Genomic DNA, 18,153 nt, shown 5'->3' with positions numbered 1-18,153 from the left:
TAAAGAAGCTGGTATAGTCGAGTGGAGGATGAGAGGCCAGGTGGAGAACCAAGCCTGCAGCCACCGTCAACTGCTAGCCATGCAAGAGAGGCTACTGTGAAACTTCTAGCTCGACGCTGAACGCAACTGCAGGGTGAGCCCAGGTGAAACCAGCGGAGGAACGCCCTCGCTCCCTGCCCCAACCAACAAAACCGTGAGAAAAATAAGCTGTCATTGTTTTAAACTACTAAGTTTTGGGGTAGTTTGTTACACAGTGATGGAAAACTACATACAGGTACCCACCCCCCAGAGTATATGAAGGTGCTTAGCATAGTTGCTGGCACACAAATTTTAGCTATTATTTTTATCCCCTAGATCCTCTTCTTTGCAAATGGTGTATAGCATCTCTTCATGTTTCCTTCCTCATAACTCAAAAGAACCCTTGATGGAAGGGAAAACACAAATACATTCCACTTTCTCATTGAAAGTGTTTTGTGATATCCCACCCTCCATTCCCAATCCTATGTTCCAATCCTAACTCACCCTTTGCTTGCAGATCGAGAACACTGGTCACTTCATAAATGTGAGTTAGTAGTAATGACACTGCCTTTCCAAGTAAAAGGTTCTTAGTATTTCAGTTCTTTTTCTTTCTTCTCTCGATTTCTCTTTCAGGTCAAGTGTGCTAAATTCTACGTAGTTGCTACATATGTATGGGGACAAAAGGATTGACAGATAATCTAATAGTGTCAGTGATTAAAATAACAAGTAGGAACTAGTGTCTGTTTCTGGATGAAGACTGCATTTCAAAACATGTGTTTGAAGTGTTCATCGATATATGTTCAGTATCTGTATGTGTGAGAATTATTACAGGACTCTTATACTGTCTAAGTCTTTTATTCAGTCTTAACAGATTTTGCTGATCCTATACTCAATGATTCTATGTGCTTCTGTAACGCCAGCTTTATTATTTATTTTTCACATCCCCCACAATGTCTGGCAGATAATAGGTGCTCAAAAAACAAGTATGGAATGTGTGATTGGATTGAAGTGATAAAATTCCCAAGTTTCTTAAAAAATACTAATTTTAGGTGAGAGTTTAAATCACTTCTAACTTTCCATCCTGTCCCATCTCAGCTCTTACACATCCCTCCCTCCCCACTCCCCCACCTCTTATTGTTTTAACTCCTGTACTCCGTGAAGCTCAGTTCAGATATTCCCTCCTCCAGAAGACATTAACCTACTGCACACCTACTAAAACCTCCACACTAGTCAGGAACCTCTCTTTTGTATTCCACACAAGCCCGTGTAATCTCCATCTCCCTCAACACCTCAGCAGATGGTGAGTTCCTTCAGGGCAACAACTTGTCATTCATCTTTGTGTCCCAGTAAAAAATAGCAATAACAGCTATTCCTTCTTAAGTGCTTACTAAGGATCAGGTACTGCGGTAAGTGTTTTACAGGCATTGTCTCTCCTGGCCCTCACTACAGCCCTAAGAGTTGGAGGTTCATTTTATAGATGAGGAAACTGAGACTCGGTCACCAGCTAGTAAGAGGCAGTCAGACCTTAGACCTCAAAGCCCGAGTTCTTAACCACTCTGTTCTGACACTAGTTAAGTTGTCAGGAAATATTTGTTGGATGCATGAACATTTTCCAAAGTCACTAGACAGTCATCATTGCTTCATTCTCCTTTTTCTTTTACACTTTTTTTCCCTTTTTGGTGGTGGTGGGCAGTTGAAGGGCGATTAAGAGATGAAATGGGGGAAACTAGAAAGGAGAAAAAGGAACTGAATAATTAGCCCCTGAATGAAACTCTCTCTCTCTCTCTCTCTCTCTCTACATATATATATATATATACACACAGTATTAGATAATAGAAACATATTAAATACTAGATACACACAAACTTTGAATACTTAGGCAATATAAAAAAACATGGTTACTCAGCATGACCATCACACCTTGGCAGTAGATGGACATCGGCAGTAGATGTGTCATTTGTTACCCAAGTGTTCAACAATTCCACCCACTTCTATATCACTTCAATCAACTCAATACCCTAGCACTCCATCCCATTCTCCCCATTCCATTTCACTCCCCTCTGCTTAATTTCACTCCACTCCATTCCATTCCATTTCACTCTCCAGTTCCACTCCATTTTGCTCCATTCCACTCTACACCTTTCTTTCCCTTTCCTTTCTACACACCTTTAGTAAGCATTAAGCATTATTATGTTCAGGTGCTGGAGCTACAAAATTGAATAATTACAGTCCCTACTCTCCAAAAGCTCACATTCAGATTTTTCCTATCATCACCGATAACAGACCACTCCAACTCATGGCCCAACTACAGTAAGTCAATCCAAAATCCTCCCAAACCAGGAGCTAGCTGATAAAGAAAATAACTGACACACAAAGATTTTCTTTACACAAATCCAAGCGATTAAGTTGAACAATTTTATTCCTCTCTAATACTCTTCTAGGTGTTGAGGTAGAGTACCTTTCAAAATTACTTTTAAAGGACAGGGATTTTACCTCCCAAGTGACCCATTTTTACTTTTCCAAGTATTTAACTACAGCTGTTTATAACAGACTGTTATAAAGTAAATGCTCGCACTAAATCAAATGATGATCTAGCAGGGGTGCCTCACCTAAGGCATGAGAGTCATGGAAAACTGCGGTTTTAGAAACTGCCTTTGGAAAGAGCATAGCTTTTATACATTCAGCTTCCGAGGACATAGTTACGGTTTGCCTGAGCTTCAAGAAAAAAATGGAACATGAGATCTTTGGCTGCAGTCATTCTGGTGCTCCATCTGGGAGCTCATGTAAACTTTAGAGTGAACTTCACTTTAGAAAAATACGAAAAATCAAAAACCAAAAAACTCTACAGAGTAGTTGCCACAGCCCAAGGCTGCAAACCCAGCTCTAGGGCTGGACCACGTGGGCTCTGTAACACGGTGCTGGGTCGGCCCCCGGGACTGGTATGCTGGCGACAGAGCTCTAGGGCTGGCTGTCCTTGACTCATTGCAGTGAGCCTGGCCATGTCTGGGAGCTTTCTGTGCCTTTGTTTCACAATGGTCCGACTTGGGCAAAGATGGGGAAATATTCTTTTTGCTAAAAGACAATGCTTTAGTGTTCAGGCAGATATGTTTCTATTGTAGTTTTTATTCAGCATGTTTCTTATTTGACACAGTTTTTGTTTTGTACTAGTATCTGTCTCCGTCTCTATGTGTATATCTGTATGTATACTGATAAAAATTAGTACATATATACTGATACCACTACATGTATACTGGTATGTATCAGTACATATATATATATATATATATATATATATATATACACACACACACACACACACACACACATCAGTACAGAAAAAATAGATATAAATTTTTTTTTTTTTTTTGCAGTATGCGGGCCTCTCACTGTTGTGGCCTCTCCCGCTGCGGAGCACAGGCTCCGGACGCGCAGGCTCAGCGGTCATGGCTCACGGGGTCCAGCAGCTCTGTGGCACGTGGGATCTTCCCGGACCGGGGCACGAACCCGTGTCCCCTGCATCGGCAGGCGGACTCTCAACCACTGTGCCACCAGGGAAGCCCTGGCTCTATTTGTTTTGTGATCAATAATGAGGTATGTGTTCACTAGTCGGGAGTCATGTGCAATATTCATTTCTGCACAATGCAAAAGAAACCAGAGCAGTAAAATGCATGTCATATGCATAGTGTTGGGCCTTTACTCTCTAAATTATTTGGATTGCTTATTAGGAAACAGCTAAATATTGCCAAATGAAACCTTAGCTTTTAAATTTTGTTTTAATTACACTGTTACTGTCTAAAATGATAGCCTAAAACCCTGAGTGGAAAGCAAAACCGAAGAGACGAACATCTGAAATGGAAACACTATGTGAACAGACTCTATGGCTGTGTCATTGCTGCTTCTCAGCCATTTATCTGTCCTCTTGTGGATGCTGATGTGAAATTGCTATGAGACTCAGCTTATCCTCCTCCATGTTCACAAATCCATTATAGTGATTGCTGAATCTTCCATTGCTTTGTGACTCTCTCCCCTCTCTTATAAGCATAAACGATTGTGAAATATATCCAGGGGGACCTGCAAGGGACTGATTTCAAATTCTATTTCCTGGTTTTAGGTTATCGTAAGCCTATGAACCCTGACGTCGGTTCAGAAATGTGGCCAACCTACAGGAGTGCAGTTATAATTCTCTTCAGCTTATAAAGGTGTAGCAATTTTAATTCTATCCCAAAGATTTTCTCATTACACAGAATGCATTCATGTACAATTAGCACCCAGGACACAGAGTGCCTGATCTCCCGCTTGAGTAGCAGTATTTCCAGCAAAGCAAAACTTTTCAACCAATGGGCTTTCTGAGACCTTACCAAACCACACTCCCTCCCCTCCCCTCTCCCCTTACCTCTTCAGTGGTGCTGGAGAAGGGTTGAGTAGTCCAGGGAACCCAAGATGTAGTTCCAGCCATCTGCAGATTGGGGTGCTGCCTCTGGCTGCTGTTTTGGCTGTAGTTTTCTGTAGTACTTCTGGTGAAGGTCTCTGTGGTATTACTAATAAGGTGTCCCGGGCTATATGGAAGTGCATTAAAAGTAGTGGGGATTTGGGGAGGAGTTGTGTTTCTAGTACTCCTTACTGAGACTTCTGCTCCCAGGCCAGCTGAGGTAAAGAAAGGACAGTTGCTAAAATTACCCTCATGTTTTAGGGATTCTTCACATAAAAGCAATTTTACTTAGAAAAAGACCGCTTTAACAATGGGCATGTAGATAAGCTTCAGTTATATGAAAAATAGAAGATACTTTGAGTATGACCATACTCATTTGCCCTGTCCATTTCACCCATCTATCAATTTTATCCATCTATCAATTTTACAGGGTGCAGGGAGAGTTGTGGAAACTGTGCTATCAGGGCTATAACTGTGCTATAAGCATACAAAGAGGCTCAAAATGGAAACAGTATTTTTAAACATTTAGCAAGATGTAAATATCAGCTGTTCTCTTAAATGTAAATAAAATAATCATCACCGTTAAGCACCTTTTCCTTGAGATGTGGAGGGTTGTGCAGAGTACCCTGTAAATAGTGTTGCCAAATTTTAGCAAATAAAAATATGTGATGCCCAGTTAGATTAGAATTTCTCATGAATAACCAATAATTCAGTAGATTTAATAACCTCCCCAATATACATTACATTATATTATATTGTATATTAGGAATATGCTTATGTAAAAAAATTGTCATTTATCTGAAATTCAAATGTAACTGAATGTTGTATATTTTATCTGGCAACCCTACCTGCACATCTACCAGATCTAGGCTTTGATAAATGTTTAGACATTCTCCCTAGTTTCTGTTTGCTTTTATCTTCTTGAATCCTGTGCCACTATCACTTCCATTGTGCCTGGCAGACCAGATTCATTTATCCCTGGGGTGTCTTCTACAGGACAAACCCAACTGTACTGTTAGCAATATGCCTTTACAATATGCCAAGAAGCAGTCTTAAGTCTGCAGTCTTAATTGAGTTAGGTGTTAGAATGTCCTTTTACATAGATATTGATCTATTGTTGGGATGTAAACATTTCTGTATGTGGAGATTAGTATTTTGGTCATTTTGAGCTTTGGCCAATGCCAATCCCCTGAGTTGACAGGGGATTTCAATTTTAGCTGTGACAATTTTAGCTCTCAGACCCTCAAAAAAAAAAAAAAGATTTAATGATGAGGTGAGCACAGAGACAAGCTTCCAAATACCTAGCATGTAATTATATGTCTTAGCATGTCAACCTATGATTACTCTTCTTCACTAAGGAGCAGTTGGTAAGTTCTCATCCTGAGAACTATTTTTTTTGTAGTCAGCTTACAGAATTAATTCAATGGATGAAACAAGACTTCCCCCAAATTCGGTAAATGATCAAAACACTCTTGAAATTTCTTCTGCAAATAAAATAGCTTATCGCCATTGCGTGTAGCTTTGGAATATCTTCTGGAAAAATTTTTACTCTTCTGTAATTGTCTTTAATTAACCTTCTAAATGTATTTTTAAAACCCTCCAAACCAAACAAGTCCATTTTCCATTTTAGGCCACCACTATTTTTCCAAAAAAAGGACCTACAGAATATTCAGGTCCGGTACCCCTTCACTTTGTGCCTATGTTTTTAACTTGTGCTATTTAAGAAGCAGGAAGTCTTAGTCTTAACATTTGATTTCCAAATTTCATGAATTTCAAAGCAGTGATCTGCAAACTTTGCTAGGCATCACCTTTGGGGCTTGTTAGACAACTGAAGCCTAACCGCCCTACCACCCTCCACCCCCGAAATTGTGATTTAGTAGATCTGGTGTGGGAACTAGCACCTGCATTTCTAATAAGTTTCTCAGGTGTAATATACATCCAAGTATATAATTTTATCTGTATATACGATATGAGGCAAAGCTGAATTCTAATCATTTCTTATGTGGACATTGAAGGATTATAAAGTAGATGAGAGGAAAGAAAATCCATCATAGAAATATATAAGGTGATGAAAATAAGTTCATCTTTCCATTGCCTGAACTCTTTGTTGAAATGGGTGCTATGAAATTATACTAAAAATAGTAGATCTTTGGATGTTTTGGGTTCTATAATTCTTCTGATGTTCTTTGAAAAGGTATATACATTTTACAGTTCATGAAAGAACAAGATATATTTTGACAAATGCAAGGAAAAGTTCTTACACAATGGAACAATATGTTGAAGCTATTTTTAAAAAGCTTTATTGTACCATTGCCACTACATTGTTTCCACATTATACACAATTCCTCTTAGAACACAATTCAAAATAAGGCAGACCATCCTGGGTCCAATCTCAGAAGTTTTAGCACTTAATGTGTGAAAAATAAAGTTTAGCACTGATAGCTCACCTATATGATGATTTGCAATGACTGCATCATATCAAGCCCATATTTCAAATACATTTTTTAAAAAAGCAATATGTATTTTAGTTTATTAATTCATCTATGATTGCCTCAGAAAAAATCAATAATAGAAATGGAATTTTTGTATGATGATAATAAAGACAAAACACAATTTGTTAGTTTCCCTCTTTTAAATGATACAAAAACTTTCGAGCATATTGAAAGAAATAACTTGAATAAAGCTCATTTTGGAGAGAGAACATTTTAACTATATTGATACTTTCCATTCTGTAGGAAGACACCAAATGTAATGTGCCCTTTAAAAGTGGGAAAATAATCTGGAAAAGAGTTAGCAAATGAAACAGAAGATACCTTAGAAAAATGATGATTTGTGTATATATATATCTATACATAAATATTTACATTTAATATATAAAATATTTTAAACAAGATTGGGATAGAATAAAGATAAAGTGAAAGGTCTGGGAATTATAATAGTCTAAATAATTATTAGAAATGGTAAAATGAATAATTAACATTTCAGAAAATGTAGTCAATGAAATAAAGGATACATTAAAAAATACACATGCCTAAAATTTGAAAAAGTGAGTAAGGAAGTGAAAAGTTGTTGAAAAGAGTACCAAAGATGGAGAATTTACAAACAATGGGAGGCACAACAAATGAGAAGGCATACATAATCAGAGGTTAAATTTTTTTTTTACAGACCTTAAAAATTTGCAAGATTAGAAAAAAGTAAAATTAATAAATGGAAATTGATACCAGGACATAGCATAGTAAAACATCAAAGCATAGCACAGTAAAAAAATTAGGTTAAAAAAATAAATGAAAGCTTAGCCAATCAAAGAAATACTTTTCAAAAGCCAATTGCTACTCAACTACTGTACTACGGGTTGCCTTATGAAGATGTGCCTGGTTTATCCTAATGCCCCATGTTTTCTTTTGGGAAGGTACAAACACATACATTGGAAAAGGATAAGATGGTGGGGTAGAAGGATGGAGGGGGAAGAATGGCTTAAAAGTTCATGGCTACCAGGCTGTGGGAGAGACATGCTGAGCCAGAGGCTACCGTAAACAGGGTCAGGGCAAGGGCAGATGGAAAGTGGATGAATAACTTGGTGTGTCCAGGGCTGGCTCATCCATTAAGCACATTGGAACATTGCCTAGGGCCCATGATTTTAGGGCCCATGAAATGATTTAATTTCTTTGAAAATAATTTTTCATAAAGAACTTTCACGGTCAAAGAAAATGTTAAAAATTTTTTTCACATATCATGAAAGAATGAGAATGTTAGGACACACGAAAATCTGTTAACTTATTTTATTTTTCCCAGTGGAGAAAGGGACCCACAAAGATATAAGAGCACATATGAAAGTCATTTGTGGCCCTGGTTACAGGGCCCTGATAAGTTCATTGATGTGTCACAGGTTGAAAATCGTTGGGAGACTCTGGATACTGTGTTAGATATTTTTTAATGATCGTATAAAGCATGTATTAATAATCATGACCAGATGATTTTCAATGATCATGTAAATAAATGGCTAATTGCAAGACCCATGTTGTTATAATGATGCTAGGAGAAAAACTCTAAAATGGCTGTGACAGCCAATTTGGTCAAAGTAGAGTCTGTATATACAAAAGACACTTTCGGTTTTGCTTTGTTCATTTCCCATCAAGCTCTCTGTATTTACAAGCACTCCAACAATCCCTAAAGGAAATAAGTTACTAAAACCCTGTCTCCCAAGAGCATACATGATTGTTTACCTATTACAATGCTTATTCCCTCACCTGTATGAATACAATTAAACAATTACTTTAACCAACAGGTATATCAAGCCAGCCAACAGTATGATTTACTTCAGCAGTGAAATCTCTTTTAATGATTTTACTAACTCAGCTATATCAGGGATATTGAAAATATGTCTGCAAAAATTTGCCTGTCCTCAGATAAATATGAGAGCTGAATGAATGAATCTGTGGTAGACGCTGAATAAATGTTGACTGGTTGGCTGACATATACAATGTTTCTCTTCATACAATATGAAACATCTTAGTGAAAGTAACAATTTTAGACAATCATCCAGGTGTTTATACTTGTAGGGAGACTTGGCATTCCTTGGAATAGGTATCCAAAGGCTAGATGGAATTTTGTACTCTTCATCCAGAAGACCTAGAACTACATGAGCATAGTCTACCTGCCAATAGATTTGTGCTGGTGCTGTGGAAACTTTTCAAGTTTAGAATGCTTTTATTTCCCTCTCCTAAGGATTATTTGCTTAGATATGCTTGCAGATCAGTAATATCCTTTGAGTAGATTTCTCTGTTACCCATATAAAAGAGGGGGCCAATGAATGAGTTATTTTCCAGATCATGTAGGTCCATAAAACTTCAATGATTCGGCCACTGTAACATTTGTTGTCTGCTTGTGGTGTCAAGACTATTTCCCGTTGGAATAGCTGCAACTGTAACTTTTGATTTAAAAATTCTTCTTAACTTGGGAAGAAGAGAAAAGCAACAGTCATGACTTCAATAGTGGCATAAAGTAGTCCTTAGCTTTCCTTTATTGTTCCCAATAATTCTGACATTCAGCACCTTTTAGAAATTGAAACATTTACTAATTTAGACAGCATTTATTGACCAAGGGAACCAAGATTACCTTTAAAGGAGATGAAGATTTCTAAGTTATGATCCCTGTTAACAGGTTTATAGCACAGTAATTTAGTTTTTCTAACTCTTTTCCTTTTGCATCTCCTGTATATACAAAAGACTTGGTCATGGAAAAATGATCTTTTCAATTGAATTTCTAGTGAACTTTCCTAGAAATGTAGAAGGACCCCCCAAACTGTAGACCAATATAGTTTTCGCTTTAGCTTATAAGGTTTTTGCTATGCAGGAAACCCTTTACTTAGGAGTGCTATGTTTTAAGAGCTTGTAAATTAGAGATTTGAGCCTCAGAATGCATTTTTACTACTAAAGTAATAATAATCCTTAAAAAAGTCAAATGTGTGATTATTTAAGATTGCTATACTGTTGAACAAAATACAATTTGGTTTTTCCTTATTGCATTATTGACCACTGCCTTGTGTGAATTTATAGAGACTGAGAAATTATACACAAAATATTTCTAAAAGTCATACTCTTAATACAGTGACTCTAAGGATGTAGCTATACAATATAACACCAAAATATAGGGAGGAAAAATTAGAATCTGTCAATCACTTGTTTTATTGACACCTTGCTAAAGGTAAGATGGTTTCCAGATAACTGGATATCTGGCAACTGATTGACAAAAGAATATATACATGGAGAATGAAATTTTGTAATTTTTAGCCAGATGTGTTGGCATTTTGGAGGCAATGCTTTTTATTATTACTGTTACTATTCAGAATAATAGCTAGAAGCCTCTAATTTTTAAAAAAATGATCTTAAAAGTTTGATTTTTTATAAAAGAGTCTGTCTACCAGGTACACTTTTTTTTTTTTGTCCAGAATGAAGATGTGTAATATATTCTTTAAGGGTAAACTTGAAATTCAGAGGGAATGGCAAAAATCTCAATCCATCTTTTCTTTAATTTGGTATTCTACTACGTACTGGTGATCCTGGTTCTACACAATCTATATATTCTTTTTAATTAGATTCCCATTAATTAGGTCCCATTAAATTCTATTTGTCCATTAAAAGCTTGTTTTAAGGGGTTTTATTTATTTATTTTTTAAGTCTTTATTGAATTTGTTACAATATTGCTTCTGTTTTATGTTTTGGTTTTTTGGCTGCAAGGCATGTGGGATCTTAGCTCCCCAACTAGGGATTGAACCTGCACCCCCTGCATTGGAAGGCAAAGTGTCAACCACTGGCCCACCAGGGAAGTCCCAAGGGGTTTTAAAGAAATATAAATTATATGAAAAATTTTAAATACAGGCCAATTTTACATTCTTCTCCTAATAAAAAATCATTGCAGTAGTGCTGATTGAGGAAATCTGACCCTACCTAGTATAGGTCCTTCTCTCAAAAACCTTCACCTTAACTTTTGAATTGAATTTTAATCCACTTTGGAAGCCTATTCAATTCACCCTCCCTGTATAGAGGGACTCGAGTAAAGGAGAGGTAGAAAAAGAAAAAAGGTGTCTTATTGAGAATGAAGCATAGCTAAATTATGACAAAATCCAGTGGGCACTCAAAGGATTGTTTAAAAAATATCCAATTTAAGAATTATCTTTTAAATGAAAAAAAAAACCCCACAGTTGCTTAATGTGACACACTGGCAAGAATATACATTGGAGGGAGGGGTATTTTTTTTTTTCCTACTTACACTCTATTGTAATTAATTATTTACCTATTTGCCTTCCCCATTATCCTAAGAAGCAAAAGACATATTTAGTGATTCTCAACTTTGGTTGCACATTAGAATCACCTTGGAAGCATTTAAAAATTATAATGCCTGAGTTAGTTGGCCTAGAGGATGAAGCCTGGATATTAATACTATTTCAAAGGTCCCATTGGGATTCTGATGTGAAGCTTGGGTTGAGAATCACTGGTGTAGAGTACTTCAGTCACTAGCACGAGCTCTGGCACCTAGTAGGTAATAGAGAAATATTACTTAGATATTTGAATGGCATCATGAATGTTTCCTCTGTGAAACAAACATGAAATGTATGGTTCAGATTTTGACCTTCACAGGTATGCTTTTACTGAAGAACCTAATTTTATTTTATTTTTTTTTAGTAAAAGGCGAAAGATTTATTCGATATGAAGAGAAACCAGAGTATGAAGAACCTAATTTTTAAAATCACATCCTATGGATTAACAACATGTATATTTGTACTGCTTAAGAGTATAATATTTAGTTATCAACTCTTTAAGAAAGGACATTTGGAATCATTCATCACAAACATCTGCATGCAATTTAATTTTTCACAATGGATTCTCTAGAAAATCAGTGAGTGTTCATGCTATGAGTCAACCAATATCATTCTGTGTGGATGGAGAAGAAAAATGTGTCTGTTAGCTTATAACCATGTTAAGGCAAAAGTATACATTGTACATATGCATATTCAAATATAAGATTTTTTTGAACTAGAATCATACAAATTTTAGCTCTGCATTTTCTAGAAGTCCATTTTTTTTCCAACACACATTATCAGGCATTTTTGGATACGGCATGTTCAGTGGTTAACTGTAACTGATATATTGTACTACTTTACTTTTGAAGTGAAGTCTGTCACTGGGCATGTTTTGTATGAAGGTCAAAGGAGATAGTTTTTCCACGAATTATCTTCTATCTTAAATAACCCATATTTTTTCCATGAATTATCTTCTACCTTAAGTAACCCATATCTACTGAATCCATACGTGCTTTTAAAAAGTTCTAATGAAAGAATATTCTTCTAAATAAGGTTTGATTAGGATTTGGGGAGGAATCTCACTTCTTGTGTATAACCATACACCTTACAACTGAAATATTTACAATGTTTCTCTGTTTAGGACAGGCCTAGTTAGATGAACTACAGGAAAGGAATTGTATGAACTGGTGCTATATGCTGTATACTCTCTGATAAAGTTGAATTTTCTAATTAACTTTTACATGTTTTTTATCTTACTCTCATATCAGAAATTTTATAAGAACAGGGACTCTTCTTGTATTGTAGAAGAGCCCATGCATTTAATTGGCACCTAATTAGATGTTTGTCTAATTTTTGAAGTGAATGAATGACAGATAACTGTTCAAAGATCAGTGTGGTGAAAAAAACCCATATAAGCCTCAAAAATCAACACCTAATAAAAAGATTTAAAGGTACAGTGGATGTTGATCCCCAGATGAGGTGAATCAAAATTATTTGGGGAACTTTTAAAAAAATATCAAGTATCATGCCCAAATATAGTTTTCTTGGAATCAAATCTTGGAGATGATCACAGAGGAAGAAATGATGGCAATGATTCCCTCTACTCCGTCTCCCCACCAGATGATTCTGGATGTAGCCAATTGGGCAAGAGTCTGTGTAAGCATTTGGGAAGTACTATAAAATGGAACATGTACTGGTTGAAGAATCAAGAAACTTGGGTTCTAATCATACCTCTGCCACTGAATTATCTGGGACAAATCCCTTAACCTTGACAAATTTTAATCTTAATGAACGGCTTCATTTCTACAGAATTCCTCCAGTGACTTATACCAAATATGTAATAATTCTTTTATCCTTCATGACTTCCTAAAGCAAACCTCTAATAGAGGAGTAAATAAGCAATAAGATGATTCAATAAAATAGAAAATTAAGCCGTATCCACAAATAAAAATTCCTAGTCTAGGACTGAACTGTATGTTGTACCAAAAATGTATGCACGTGTATACAAGTTTTTATATGTGTCCATCAGCTAGGTTATATCCATCAAAGATCAACAAATTAGAAAACTCTGTGGCTGCCCATTGGTTCTTACCATTTCAAAATATGTTATCTCCAAAAAATATCTACCCTTAAACATTAGTACAAGAGATTGTCAAAAGCATAATTTATTATCTTCCCAGTCTTAGCAAGCACCATTATGATGTTGTAATAGTTCCTCATAATCAGAGGATAGAAGTGTCTAAATCAGCAAAAATATTAATTTCCTGATCATTGGTTTTAGTCATTGCATATACATATGTACATAGAGCTACATACCCACATTTAGTAGTACTTAATCAAAGTGCTTAATGTCTGGAACAAAAGAGAAGCTCGAGAAATATTTGTTGAATTAACAAAAGAAGCAAGAAAAAAAGGAAGGAAGAATGAGAGATAGACAGAAAAAGCTGAGCTTATTTTAATGAAGATAATGAAGTTTTCCAAGTCAGTGGGTACCACGTGATCCATTTCCATTAGCTTATGAATCTTCCATAGGAATTTTGTTGGGGCATGTGGACTTCCCTTGAATGTGAAAAAACAAGACATTTAGCAGAAAAACTTTCAGAATCGATTCTGAAAGGAAGAGCTCACCTTTTTTAGAGCAGAGGCTTTCATTGACTGGTTTTCCCTCTTCGTTGACATCTATTTTCATCCAGCTGTGGAGGTACTTCCTGCCCTTCTTGACCACTACCCTGAAGCCTTGTTTCTTGAGGAAGAGAGAGGCATTTTCCACCTCAAGGAACCCTTCCGTCTCATAGCAAGTCCATCGAGGTGCCCGGGAGCAGGGGGCAAAGATGGCGGATCGGGAAGGGCCACCAGAAGAATCAGAGATGCCCAGGCACAGAGCAGATTTAACATGAAGCAGCTTCCCATCCTCAGTCCACATCCACTGCTGGTTCTGGCTGGTCCCATTGCACGAGTCCATGACCACTCTCTCATTTTTGAAAAGGCACTGTTGTTTCTGGACATGGACAATCTGAAACCCCTCTGGAAGATGAGAAGCTCATCAAGTACTACGTAGCAAATCATAAGGCCCACCAGAAAACAAAAACAACCCACCCACAAATCAGCCAGGTCAAAATACGAGGTTTACTTATCTTTTGCAATTGCTATCATTTCAAGTGACTATTCCCAGATTCAACACATGTGATTTAAAATCCCAAAGCAGACAATGTCAAAATGTCACACTTAGCTCCCTTTCTTCTCCTTTCACATGGCTTAGGGAAGAAAATACACCCCCATTGAAATAATGAAAGGAAGCTTGGAAAAGAAACAAAACCATCCAAAGAGTATGGTGCGATATTTTAGCCCAAATAATTAAATATGTTAAAGTTATAAAAAACCCAGCTCCTGTTTTAACCATTTCACTCCTTCCACCTCACCTCCATCCCCCACTCTAAAAAAGCAACCCTTTTTCCAAACCTTAAATTACTATTGCAATAAGTGTTAGTATACAAATGGACTAGTTTGAACATAATTTTTAAAAATTGGATATATTTATCCACAAATAAAATTTCTCATTCCTCTTAGCACACCCTCCTAGCTAATAGCAACCAAATGAAAGTATTAATTATCACAAACTAATTTTTTTATAATCCTAGGGAGAAGCATTTCTCTATTTTGTGACAGTATCTACAGTCTTCCTTCAAATGCTAATAGATTAAAAAAATCACCTCTTCTCCATGTAAGGAAACTAAATACCCAATTGTTAAACATCAGGATAAAAAAATGAGATATTCAGGCTCAAAAACCATTTTCAAGGTGCTTTTACTTAATTTTCTCAGCTCGCCCATGAAAATATTCAGACGTTCCAAATCACAACTTCCAAATAAAACACACCACAGTTCCCCAACCCCCTTTAATCATATTTCTTATATTTTCTTTCTTTCACACAAAGGAAACAAAACTATAGCCTGACAGGGAAAAAGCATGGAGATGCCACAGACTGTTACATAATGATACATTCTTCCCCCCTCAGGGTTGCTTTACTCTCTGCTGTAAGGATGCCATTTCAGGAGCTGCCTGAGGCATTTGGAAGACACAAGAGAAGGCCATTTATTTTCTTTTGGAGAGAAATCTCAACTGTGTGGGCATGGCAGGCTCATTTTTATTCCCCCTCCTCATTGTCTTTGGCTAAACTGCCATGGAGACCCGGCTCCATTTCCGCCTTGTTTCAGACACTTTTCAAAGGACAGAGACTCCACTACAGGCTGTTGGAGAAATGCCTCAGGAAACTGAGGCAGACCCACTCACCTGAGTTCCCGAAGATGAAGCAGGTAAGAATCGCCACGTAAAATTCAGCCTCCATTTTCCACTTAACGACTGTTCATGCTTCGCTTGGAGGAAAAAAAAAATCTCCCAGATAAGAGAAGCAAAGACTAGGAAGGAAATGTGCCTTCATGGTGGGGGGAAAAGTCAGTGACGAGCACTTCCTCCTATTGAATTGTTTGGGGGAAGTTTTACACCAGTTGTCCTTTTCTGTTTCCTTAGAAAGAAGGGATTATGATTGCCTCTCTTTTTTTTATGTAGAAAATATTCCAGCCTTCAGGAGCAGAATAAAACTTGTAAGTTTTCTTCTGCCATCCCTGTGGCACATGACTACGTAAGCTCAAGAAGGAAGAAAGGAATTGTAATCTTAGGTAACTGAATGTTCCTACATTCCGTCTCTTCAGGTGATGTGATTCTGCTGAACAAACAGAAATCGTGTAATTTATGAGAGTCTGCGGTAAGTGATACAAAGACATAAACATGTACTGTTTGTATAGTGATAGCTGGGAGCCTATTGAGGAAAACCACATAATGATGGCACTTCTAGATCATTATCTCTCAAGTGTTGACAATACTACAGTTTGAAATAGCCATCTCCACTGGGGAGAGGCAGACTAAAATTAAACCCATCCCACTATCGACTTCAGGCTTTCCCCAAAAGATAATGGTCTCTCTTCAAACAGGAAAAAAAAAGTCCATGCCTTACTCAACATTTAGTATTAAGAGTAGTTTATTGGCAGTAGGAAACAAAGTCAACATTAAATGCATTAGCTGCATGAAAAATTCATATTTGAGCAGAACATCTAGTGTTTGCTGAGTGTAGTTTTATTTTTTTTTAAGCTTTATTTGTCTCTTGAGGATTAAATCCTTTCAGAGATTTAAGGATATCCATGGCAGCATCCTTTTAAAGAACCTCTGGAAATGAGACAGGTTACATCATTCCCAAAGGCATCTGCCTTTTGCTGGGAGAGAGATTTCAGGTAGACAGCATATTCAAAAATTCTTTCTTAGTAAAAGAGAGACAAGTATTTAAAATTCTTAACACATCATAGTTGCTACAAATTTGTTTTTCCCTTTGAAAGTAAAATGACTCACAATGTAGAAATACAGTGGGTAGAATTCTGGAGCAGAAACCACCTCTATGCCCAACAGTAGAGAGTAAATACATATATCCCCAATGACAATCATTGTGCTCTGTAATTGATTGGTACGAGGTACTGATAAATACACATTTAATAGATAATATTTTCAAGACACATTTCCATATAAAATAGTTACTGCTTCTGATTTTTTTTTCAAAAACAAGGACTTATTTGTTAAAAATCCATTTTCAATCACAACTTTAGCGGCAAGATTCTGGTAACTGAGAAAGGAATTAGCACTTAAAACAGGAACAGTTTAACAGCTGACAGTCCATTCACAAGACAGAGTTTTTGCAAACATAAAAGCATCTAAACACACAATAATAATTTCTTCAGCAGCTCTTCAAGTCGTCATCTGATGACATAAATTTCATACGTATATTCTGTGTGGCAGATAGTCAATACAGACAAAACAAAATCCTCCTTAGCTGTGTGAGAAATCAATCATACCTCCATCAGCAAAGGACCTTCAAAATAATTTAGGGGATGCTTACAAATGCATTCATATACACAAGAGGCTGGCAATCTTGAATATGTTGCCATCTTCCACAATCCATGCCCCAGCTTGGCTTCACATCTTCTCTTTGCTTCCACTGCAGGAAGCTCCTTCCAGAAGCCTCAAGTGGGTAATTGACTAATCACCCCTAGAGAGCGATGGTCTGGTAAGTCTTCAGAGAATCACTGGACGGTTTCTGCCGCAAGTCTGCTCTCGTACAGGCACAGAGCGTGATGCACAAATTCATACTGCTCACTGGTTTGGACCATTCCACCCCTGCAAGGAGGAGATAATATAATAATTTATTGCTAACGTCCCACAGTCTCAAGTAACTCAGCGACCACACCCAAACGCAGGCGTTAGGCTAAAGACACACAGAACAGTTGGCCTGGTGATTCTTTTGTTATCTCTCTTACCTACGTCCAGATGACCCAACTGGTGAATTTAATATGCTACTGTATATAAAGGGATTAGCACAGTGCCTAGTACACAGTAGGCATTTGATTAATTTTACCAACATATTGTCACTGGAGAGGCAGTACAGCCTCATGGTTAGGTACTTGGACTTTGGAACCAGACTGAGTTCAAATCCCTCCTATGCCAATTCTTAGTTGTGTGATCTTGGCCAAGTTCCTTAAAGCGCTTTGTGTCTCAGTTTCCTCCTCTGTTAAAGTGGGAGAATAACAGCACCTATTTCATAGGATTGTTTTGAGGGTTAAATAAATTCATGTGTCTGGAGTGTTAGTATTACTTCTCGGGTGCCTTATCATTCATTTTATACAGATTTACGCACTTGGATTAAAATTGATTGATGTAGGTTTACTAAACAAAACTCAACTGTGAAATGTTGCTCTTTCTACGAGTAAGAAAATGACCTTGGAATGGTCTACTTGAGTATGTTATGTGGAAGCAACCTTTGGGGGTGGTGTGCTGAGTATCTAAACACAATAGCAGATACTATGTA

At 37.0% G+C, this 18,153-nt stretch overlaps 2 protein-coding genes across 4 annotated transcripts in view; both read right to left on the bottom strand.

Annotated features, from left to right (window-relative positions):
- Positions 1-15,665, bottom strand: part of PTPRB (protein tyrosine phosphatase receptor type B) — a 113,927-nt gene extending 98,262 nt beyond the window's left edge. The window contains exons 1-3 of the mRNA XM_032645138.1: positions 15,537-15,665; positions 13,875-14,270; positions 4,412-4,662 (exon numbers count right to left, since the gene is read on the bottom strand). Of these exons, the coding sequence (XP_032501029.1) occupies positions 4,412-4,662; positions 13,875-14,270; positions 15,537-15,591 (702 nt within the window). The 5' untranslated portion in view covers positions 15,592-15,665. The remainder of the gene's footprint in view (positions 1-4,411; positions 4,663-13,874; positions 14,271-15,536) is intronic.
- Positions 15,666-16,252: 587 nt separating this feature from the next.
- PTPRR (protein tyrosine phosphatase receptor type R) overlaps positions 16,253-18,153 on the bottom strand; it is a 257,281-nt gene continuing 255,380 nt past the window's right edge. For 2 of the 3 annotated variants that reach the window (XM_032646704.1, XM_032646702.1), the window contains one exon: positions 16,263-17,465. In XM_032646704.1, coding sequence (XP_032502595.1) covers positions 17,372-17,465 — 94 coding nt within the window. In that variant the 3' untranslated portion in view covers positions 16,263-17,371. Of the gene's footprint in view, positions 17,466-18,153 lie in introns of all 3 variants that reach the window. The other variant, XM_032646703.1, reaches the window with a different exon arrangement.

This window comes from Phocoena sinus, chromosome 10 (assembly GCF_008692025.1).
Source record: "Phocoena sinus isolate mPhoSin1 chromosome 10, mPhoSin1.pri, whole genome shotgun sequence".
Classification (NCBI taxonomy): Eukaryota; Metazoa; Chordata; class Mammalia; order Artiodactyla; family Phocoenidae; genus Phocoena; species Phocoena sinus.
The sequence above is the reverse complement of the archived record's forward strand: the minus strand, read 5'-3'. Positions and strand labels throughout refer to the sequence as shown.